The 10,358-nt window shown below is 44.7% G+C and overlaps 1 protein-coding gene across 1 annotated transcript in view; it reads left to right on the top strand.

The window, feature by feature from the left end:
* The window catches only part of LOC103894466 (protein eva-1 homolog C), a 216,636-nt gene that overhangs the window by 87,893 nt on the left and 118,385 nt on the right, over window positions 1-10,358 (top strand). The window contains exon 4 of the mRNA XM_009273862.2: window positions 4,510-4,662. Within this exon, the coding sequence (XP_009272137.1) occupies window positions 4,510-4,662 (153 nt within the window). The remainder of the gene's footprint in view (window positions 1-4,509; window positions 4,663-10,358) is intronic.

Below are 10,358 nucleotides of genomic sequence, written 5' to 3'. Positions count from 1 at the left end.
GCACCTCCTCCTCCTCCTCCTTCTTCACTGACCTTGGTGTCTGCAGAGTTGTTCCTCTCACATACTCTCACTCCTTTCTCTCAGCTGCAATTGTGCAGGGTTTTTTTCCCCCTTCTTAAATATGTTATCCCAGAGGCGCTACCACCGTTGCTGACTGGCTTGGCCTTGGCCAGCGGCGGGTCCATCTTGGAGCCGGCTGGCATTGGCTCTGTCGGACATGGGGGAAGCTTCTAGCAGCTTCTCACAGAAGCCACCCCTGTAGCCCCTCCGCTACCAAAACCTTGCCATGCAAACCCAATACAAAGGGTCTTCTTGTTCCCTTTACTGTTTGAGAGCGCCAATTTTGCCATTAGAAACATTTATAATTGTTTTCCCTTAATTGTTCTAGCTATGTTATAATCATGTCATATAACGACCTTTAAAAACGTGTCTAGAAAAGCCTGCAGCTGTTCCCTCCTTGGTTTCTCTCTACTGAGTTATACTGAAGCCAGTGTCTCTGAAAACAGGCAGTAATAAAAGGGATATTATCCTTAGCAAATATCTTAATCACGGTAAATCTCTGTTGCCCTACAAATGACTGCATGGGGGATTAGAGTTGAGTAAGCCATTTGCTGAATATCACTGCCACCTTTCCTAGGCCCTTTAAGCATGTTTAATTTTTCGGGGTGAAACATGAAACCCACTAATACAAATGTTTGCATTTGGACTGAATTATATCCAGACTGTAACAGTTATAGTAGGCTTAGGACCAGATTGTGACTGATCTGTAGGAGGCCAGTTCTTCTTGGGAGAGTGAGAGAGAAATATGCAGATTCATGCCCAGTCCCAGCTCTTTTATGTCACTTACGCTGCCTTGGTTCTTTTCAATATTTATATAAGGCTATTATGAGTTGAAGTACCAGTAAATATATGGATGCTGCTTAGCTCTGTATTTTTTTTATATCAATCACAGTCCTTACCATCGTCCAATGCCTGGGAGCCATCAGTGTCTGGATGAAAGACAGCTGGCTTTGGTTCATCCTGGCTAAGATGGAGGTGGCAATACTATGAAGCAGAAAATACTTTCAAGGACTTGTGTCCTCTGTAACATCGCTTTCTATCTGTTTGTTTATCCAGATTTCTATCAGGTTGCTCAGAAGCACCGAGAGTATCTGTTCTCCAGTGATCAAGCCCAAGGGAACCTTTGGGAGTCTGAAATACCACTGTATATTTAATCCTTTCTTTTTCCTTCTTTTTTTCTTCCTTTTAAGAAATCGGTGTCTTCTATCTGTACCAGCCCAGGGGACAGCAGCCCTAACCAGTTTGGACTCAGCCAGAGCCTTGGGAACTGGTGGCTCCAATAGGTGTTTCCTAGGGAAGAATTTAGTGACCGTGAGGTGGCATCTGTTTCAGGTGGCACAGCCCTCTTACTCCACACTGCAGTGTGCCAGGAGCACATCACCCATAAACTGCACTGGTTCCCAAGGAGTGTCTACTCAGATTCACCTCCCCGGTCTAATACCTTGAGCCATCCATCAGGCAGTTTCCCCCATAAGCTCTGAACGCGACTTCCCAGAGCGGCTACAAGGGTAAGAATGGTGAACGTGAGAGGCGGAGTTTTGTTGTTGACTGTCTCATGACTGCTGGACTGGCTTTCAACAACATCAAGAGATGTGAATGTCTGTGCATCCCAGTGTCTTCTGGGCTAAATGCAATACTCAGCGTGTTTAAATCCCAGTCAAGTTTCTAAATGACAAGCCCGGACTTTGAGTGGTCAACAGAATTTAATAAATTTTCTAAGGACCTTAAATGGGTCCACAGGACATGGTTAAGCAATCAGTTATATGTGTTAATTGGGAGATGTAGCTAATAATAACCAAATCAGAAGAGGAAGTTGAGTTAGTGCCTTGTAAGAAATAAGACCTTCACAGAGGACCCTGACACTCACTCATTAGAGACTTCAAAATTGATCTTTTTCTAAAGTTAATCAACTATTTCATATTTCAACCACTTCAGCCAGTCACAAGTACTCTCCTTTTCCATTATGTTGGTTTAACATTAACTATGTATAGCTTCTCCTATTGCAGAGTTTTGTGCCTTTGTGCTTTTAGCCTGAATCCATGGGGTTTTTTTAGCCTGAATCCATGTTTTTTTTCCTAAGGAAAAAAAAGCCTATTAAGTCTATGAAGTTCTATTATACTCTGTTAAGCTTTACACGGTATAGCCGGGTTAAAGCTTTGATCCCATTTCCCTCACAGAAGAAACAAAAATCCTATGGGAGACAATTATAGGTGAAGATGATAACCCTTAGTATGTTCAGTGTAATTTTCAGATGCCTTCATGGGACTGTGGATGAAATGCCTACATAGGTAGAATGACCATTGATTCTTCACAGCTGTATGAGGTTCCTCTCTCCCTACATACTCTGATGTTGAAAAGAGCTTCTATTCCTGATTTCTGTCACTGTTTTACACACTCAGCTGGTTGTGGGTTTATCCCTATAGGTATTGCTGAAGGATGTGTGTTCTTCACACAGATTCTCCCATGAATGAGTTAGGTCTTAATTCTGTCTTCATCTACAGGGATGGATGAGAAAGTGTTTTCCCATTCAATAAATATTTTAGAAGTTTCCCTGCTGTGGGATAAAAACTAGGATCTTTCGGAGATTTTTGTAAAAAGGCTGCAGAGTGAGAAGGAAGATTATATACTGGAATAGTGTCTAGGGTTAAGATTCTAAGCCGGACTGTGAGGGTTTGGACCAGGGTTTTCACATTCCAGGTGGATGCTCTGATCACCAGGTAATAGGCTATTTTGTGGGGGCTATTTTTTGGCTTTGCATAGGAATTTCCAAGTTGAGCATGAAGAGTTGTTTGTTCTCAGATGTTTCTTTTAAATCAGCATGTGCCTGTTTTGGTATAATACGTGTTTTCTCCATGCAGTTTCTTCTAAAAAAATCTAATCATCTAATGTAGAAATTAGCCCTGATTTGAGCACGGGTTAAACCAGATGACCTCCTGAGGAGTCTTCCAACCTAAATTCTTCTATGATTCAACTTCGGTGGAAAATACCTCTCCATGTCCAATAAGAAAAAATGATTCTTGAACCTGTAGTTACAATAAAGTAAAAAATGTCACATTAAGTGCTAGCTGCCATGGTGTAAAGACTTAAGTATTAAACTGTAAAGTAATTATTAGCTAGTGTTCTCAGTTACTGAGTAGTTTGATGCATATGAACTTTGCATAAGTTCTCATATATATGTGTGTGTGTGTGTGATATTAGGCATAGAGAACCAATGACAGGGAGAGACAAAAGTCATGTCTATGCTAGTAAATGATACAGGGCCCGGGGCAGCCCCAGGCACTGGCTGATGATTATCTACACTGTTTGGTTGTTAGTGTGCTCTATGGCACAATTTTGCCCTGGTACAACTAAGAACATTTCAGATGAAATAACTGATCACGCTTGGGAGGTTACCATGGGTCAGGGACCCTTCCCATTAAGCAATTTGGATGCTGTTGTGGCTACATTTCTAACGATAAATAACATAATCAAGTGGAAGGTCACTCTACAGAGGCTGGGGAGGTTGAAGTGGTATTCCTGTCTGTGCTCTGGGTTGGCTGGGGTGACTGTAGACATGCCACTTCAGTTTTCTTAGTCTCTTTCTTTCACACTTGTAGATGTCTAGTTGTAAAGACTCAGCTCTTCAAAATAGTGTTTGTTTTTTGTGGTGTGCGGCAGACATACATGGGGAGGGCCTGTTCTAGGTTGGGACCTCTAGAGGTTCCCATAATACAAATAATAACAGTAACGAGAAGGGAATGACATGTGATTCCTTATGAAATAATTGCCCAGTCTCCTTGACAGATGTAAACTGAATGACTGTTCTGTGTGCACCAGCCTTACAAAAGCAAGAGTGTATTTTGCATTCTTGGACTGACCATTTCAAGAAGGATTTGGGGAGCAGCTTTGCATATTTGTATTTGCAACAAGCAAGAGCAGCTTCCATCATTAACAAATCTAGTATAGCTCCTATTGAATCTGCCAAGGGAGAGCTGCTGTGAAAAAAAGCTATTGAGCACAATTATGTTTGCATTTGAGCTGCTGTGATGTAGAATAAATGCTTGGCACATAAAGGGCTGATCTGTGGATGAGACAGGTGCCTAAAGATCAGCTTTTACCTTCCCCTGCCACAGGCTTCTAACCGTGTGGAAATCACTCAGTTGCCATGCCTCACTTATTTGTCTGCAAAATAAAATTATTGGCTATTTACCAGAGCTGACATGTGCTATGTTCATTAAATGTGCTGATTATGCCAGAGAGAGAATGCATAATGCAAATGATCAATGCTACTCTAGCAAATACAGTTGTGAGGCTGGGATTGTGCTGGCAGCTGATGTGCACCTCTGGGCGTATGCCCAGAATCGCTGCTGCCTCTGACAAGCTCACACCATGGGGATGTGAGAGGGCTCCCTTCATGCTGAGTGCTTGCCTCTGGATCAGCTGAGTAATTAAGTGTTTGTTTCCTTCCAGATGAATACAAGAGTAAAGTAGCCTGTGAAGATGACAAGCTGAGGCTAAGCTGTAAGAAGAGCATGGTGATAGCCATTTACTCTGCTATCTTTGGAAGGACACAAGGAGGCAGCCTGGAGTGCCCATACCAAAACCTAGGGATGCCCATGATTGGTAAGCAGGGGAACGGCTTGACAGAGCGCACTGATCTGGGCAGGGTGATTTAATTTACTGTCATCATGGTAGAGCTGGCACAGATCCTGATTAGGAGAAGCAGGACTGGGACATGCCACCTGCCATGGTAGTGCTCCTGATGCATGGTACTTTGTTAACCAGTGGTGAGCTTCATCATGAGCACTGAACTGAGGTTCACCTAGATGCCCTAGCCAAGTTACCAAGCTGCAGACTTTTAGCAGATTCATCAGATCATATGCTTGAAGGTACTCCTTGAATTTCTTGTTCAATTTTCTGTCCTCCTGGTGGTTCATACACTGAATCTCTATCTCACTATCTACACTATCTCCTCTAATCTATCTACTACACTATCTCCTCTAATATGGAGGAGCATGTTATTGGTGGATGTCATGGACCATCTGTGGCCAAGTCAAGCCTTGACATTGCATTTAAACTTTTACTGAAGTTGAAGCAAGGGGTGAAAATTCAAAAAGCAAGTTGTTAAGTTACATCATGTTATAGTTGACTTATAGTACCTTCAAGTAGCTTCTTTACTTTCAGGCTGTCATAGTCTCTTACATTCATGTGTCAAAGATCAATAAATTTAAAAACATTCACTAGAACTGTCTGTTCTTTAGCCAATGTGAAATGACTTTGAATATTTTAGGCTGTGGCAGAGAGAGCAACTGTCCGCAGTGCAAAATCCTGTGGTCAGTATTCCTCATCACCCTTCTCTTCAGAGGTGAGAGGGAATTAACTGGTTTCCCAAAGGAATTGCCTCCAGAGGGGGAAAGGCTTCAGAGGGGGCGGTACAATGAAGCGTGGGCTGCTGCTGTTGCCTGTGCTGGTATCTGTTCAGCTGTATCTAGAGATCTTTGGCTTCACAGCTTCTGATCCAGTGCCCTTAAGGAGTTAAATGCTATTCAAATGGAAACACGTGAAGTGACTGCTTGGAAATATGATACGCAGATCATGGGTGTCAGTAGGAAACCACAGGTGGAATCAGGTCAGTCAGGTTATTTGTGCAGCGTGGTGAGTGCCTTAGTTGAGTAGCTGTGAAAATCTGAGCACTTGCAGCACGGCTGAGTAGTTCAGGGTCTCCTACCCAGTCCCATGGTTCAGATGCATGGCAGGAGAGTCACCGTACTTTAACAAGTTACCTCCCATCTCCTGAGGTGACCCATGTCCCTGGATGTGCTCCTGTTGTCCCCCAGTTGCCAGGGTGCAGAAGCCAAAACAGATATGTGTAACAGGTTAGCCTAGACCTCTTTCATGTAGTATTTGGGATGGGCTAAGAGTGTGTATGCTGGTTGCTGTGGTGGTTCGGCTGCTGGGTGATAACTTGCCGAGTCAGCAAAACTCGATGGGTTTCTAGCATATACCTGAGCACACCGCTCCTTTGTCCTTGCTGAGACAGCAGAAACAGGCATGTACTGGTGACAAGGTACTAGCACCGGAACTGCTTTTGAATGTCAGCGTGAAGCAAAACTATATGTGAAGCCACAAAGGGTAAAGTTTTACTCTTTGCCCAGATGCAAAGCCCCAAAACTTGTGCTGGCTGAGAGCAGGGTATGTGGCACTAGAAAATGGGATGTGAGGCAATGGAGCTGGGAGAGCAAAGCTGTAGCTAAAAGAACAAGCAGTGAGGTGTGACAGCAGGGCTGCACGTGCCATACCATCTATAGCGCTTGTATGCCCTGTTGTTTTCAAACTGGCCTTGTGATCTCTACAGATTGGGATGTTTGCCCAAGGAAATAAGGTATTGGATCCTAGAGCATGCAGTCTGCTGCTGGGACAAGGCAGGGCCTTCCTCCAGTGTCAGCCCTTAAATGAAACTAGTTACAAGAGCAGGCTCAGTACAAGACAATGTTATGCCAAGCTAGTGGTGGGAACGCCGAGGTAGCTTTACACTGAAATCCAGTGCAAGGTCTTTAGCTGTGAACTGATGCTAAAAATGACTGAGTTGTTGGACAGGAGCAAATATCTGCATGTTTGGAGTTGCTGGGGTCTCAAGTATCTGTTAAGTCAGCCTAATGCTGCTGGGGTGCTGAGCGGGTAGGTATGTCCTGCCTGCGTAACAGCAAAGGGAGGGTGGGAAATGTCTCTGGAACAGTGGCTGGCTGCGTGCCCTGCAGGGCTGGGGATGAGAGGTGAGGCACTCACCATGGAGCAATGCCTTCCCCAGGTTTTCCCAGGCATTTGGGCACTATGTGTGTAGGGTGAAAGACAGAGAGTATAGCTGTTGATGCTGATGTTCCCCTGCATGCTGCAATCCTGAGTGGAGGGCGTGTGTGTGTGAGCTTAACTAAAAAAAAATGTGAGTGAGCAGGTGATCTTTCAACTAACCATGCTCCATCCCTCAGCTCCCAGCTATATTTGAGATAGTTTGTCCAGGTCTGCTAGTGTGTTCAGCAACAGCTCGCTGATCACCTCGGCATGACGCTGCCAGCGCTACAGGCAGTCTCTGCTTATCGTGACCTTCCTTTCATCTATTTGTTCGAGCTGACCCAACGGGACAGAGCTCTAGTGATGCAGGAGAGGGAAGGTGACTTGTGGCTGTGGTTATCACTCCTCTCTTGGCCCCACAGGAGAAACCGCTGTAGGATCCATCTGCAACCCAAATCAGCAAAAAGCATATTCACACCGTGCTTCCCCATGGCACGCTGCAAGAAATAGTAGTCCTCTGTCATTTACAGCACTGAAGTGAGGGGTTTGTGCTCCCAGCTGGGACTAGCAATCGTGGGAGCGGTGCGCAGAGTCCCCCAACCTGCGCCAGAAACTGTATTCCTGCCATGGGCCTGCCTAGCCCAGCAGGCAACTCTGTTCCTTCAGGAGCAGGTGAAAACATCACGGCTTATAAATCAAAGCTCTCTCTAGCTAGAGAACGTTTCCCTGCACGTTTCCACAGCCCTGTGATACGGGCAGGGCTGCTCCGTGACAGCCTTTGATCCCAGACATTCGCAACGAGCTGATCTTACAAATATGACCGTATGACTCAGACTTTGCGGCAGCATCCAGTTCCTGTAAGGCAGAACCCAGCTATGTTCTGCACGTGGAAGATTTTTTCTGTTTGAATTTCACGGGACTGATGATTTGTGTCAAGTCTGAGCCTTGGCAAAGGGCCTCTTCCTGGGAAGTAGGTCCTGGACAAGTTTGCAGTGATTATTTTTATCCAGGCAGCGTGAGTTACTTGATGAGTGAAGAACTCATACTTGCCCCAAAGGTGGGGAAGGGTATCTTTTCTTCCTCTCCTAGTGAAAAACAGTTCAGAAGATTTTATTCCATTTTTTCTGTGAACAAAATGCACATTTGGGTTGAATTTAGAAATCTACAGCTTCTACAGATAAGGCTTTTAAAGAACTGAGGTCTAAGATAGGGAGGAGGAGTGGCCTAATAGAGCATTGTATATATTTCTGACTCTGCCATAAGGTAAGGGAACAAATAATTTAATTTGTGTTGTTTCTGCCTTGAAAAACAAGATCTTGTACTCCTGTAGGAGTGTTGAGGAGATAAAGTCCACTAATGGTGAGTTTCTTGGATTCTGCAGAGACATGAGGTACGTTAGGTGCTCAGGTGGAGGGATCTGAGGTATCGTGACGTTGCAGCCCTTTAACACCTGCATAACCCAGCCATCATTCTGCTGCTTTTGGGTGATGTAAGATTCCCAAGTCAGACTTCATACACCATGCCATGCCAGACGCATGCTTTCTCTCTGTCTAACGTCTACACAAATGCGCTTAGCATCTGTGAAGGGAAAGTTATTGTGAAGAACTCCATCCTACCCCTGTCATGTTAAAATCTGCCAGGATCCCCTTTTAACTGGAAACACGCTGAAACTTGTGTCTCTGACCGTAATGGGAAACCCCTGCAAACAGCTGGACCCTTCCTTGAATGCCTTGGGAACTTTGAAAAGCTCCTAAAGGAATTTGACCTTATTTGTAACTCTTTTAATAAAGCCTCCACTTTGCTGCCAGCATGTGCAGAGACAATACACAGAGCATAGGGAGGTCTCTGGGGAAAGGGTTATTTGCAAGCAGCAAACCATTAATATCCCTCAGCCCAGTGAGCCCTTTGCCCCTTTATCATGCTGTTTACAGCTGCCCCTGCCTGCAGCTCTGAGTGACTTGTTTATACCAAGAGAAGCCAATTTGAAAAATGGCCTTTTCCTACTCGTATCTGAGTGCAAGGTAGTGGTCTAATTAGGAGACTGAGGAGGAAGAACTTGAATGTAAAACAATTACTCTTTTCATCGTTTAGTGGAGTGATATCCTTGATCATATTCAGTGCACCTGATGTTCACATGTACATTTTTGCAGTAGCTACCCTCCTGAACCACAGGGAATGAGATGGACATGTTCAGCTGACCTCTAACATCAGGATCCAGGTCTCCTTCTCAAGGACCCTGTCTCTCTCCATCATGAATATAAAGAGCCCACGGCAATTTCGCTCCTCATCTGGGTAGAAGGAATCTGGGCTTGGTTTCAGAGTCAGCACAAGATCGTGGGAACTCTGTCTCCAATGCTCAGCTTTGGGTCGTGGTGTGTGGCTTAAGCTGAGCAGTCTGCTGAGATGTGAAGTGTCCTTGTCACTTAACATATTAGTGCTCTCCTGTGCCTCTGTAGGGGGAAAATGGATGTGGTTACAAAGCCCTGAGGAAACTCAGGTGGTCAGTGGTGCTCTCTAACTCATTGGATCTGATAGCGAAAGAGTGGAGGAATGAGTTCAGCAAAGGAGCCTGTGCTTTAGGTGCTCATTCCCTGGTATTTTTCATTTTAATGCAGTGACAGAAGGTGATCCAACCCAGTTTGTTTTGATTTCCTCCTCTTAATGCAGATGTATATATGACTTGAACCAGAGCCTTCACAGTCCCTCATATAAATATTTATTACACCATATAAATAATGGACCCTTCTAGTTTGTTTATCTGTGATCAGACCTAGCATGTGAATAAGTGTGAAATACATGCAGTGAAAAAAAATCCATATTATTCCATGGTACGTGTTCTGTCCCTGCCAACACAAGAGCTGGTTGTAAGAGACTGCTGCACCTCCAGCTGTGCATTTCTGGCTCTCTTCCGCTTCACCATCCATGACCATTTTCCACCCTGTGTTTCCATGAGTACAAGTTTGTGGCTGTGTTCTAATCTTGGTCTTAAGTGAAATACTTAAAAGTAAAAGGCCTCCAAACTGTGGAGCTGGAGCGATGAGGGTAGTAACCCCTGGCACTGATGGGGGAGGCAGCGGGGGACCGGGGCGGCAGGAGGAGACGGGGTATCCACTGAAATCTGTGCTGATCAGATAATGCCACGTAGCACGGCCGTCCTTCAGCGGATCCGGGTGCTTGTGCCTGAAGTGCTACATCCTGATTTCACCGTACAGGAGATGACGGCCTTTAAAACGGCTGCAAAGCTGGGTCTGTGGGATGAGCACAGGCGTGGGAGGGAGTCAGACCGGGTCTTTCCTCTCTAATGCGCACACCAGGCTTCCAGAGCACGCCTGCCTGTAGGTGCGACTCTATGTACAGTTGATTTACATTCAGTGCAGAAACTACTTTATTATGTGTATAGCTCATGATTAAGAACATGTTTTTAGAGGCCAATCTGTTTGTATGTAATAAAACCCACAAGTATCCAAGTTTGAAGGCTAAATAAATATCAGTTGCTGTTTAATTCACATATAATACCTTATTAAATTTAA

This window comes from Aptenodytes forsteri, unplaced genomic scaffold (assembly GCF_000699145.1).
Source record: "Aptenodytes forsteri isolate BGI_AS27 unplaced genomic scaffold, ASM69914v1 Scaffold175, whole genome shotgun sequence".
In the NCBI taxonomy this organism is placed as follows: domain Eukaryota; kingdom Metazoa; phylum Chordata; class Aves; order Sphenisciformes; family Spheniscidae; genus Aptenodytes; species Aptenodytes forsteri.
The sequence above is the reverse complement of the archived record's forward strand: the minus strand, read 5'-3'. Positions and strand labels throughout refer to the sequence as shown.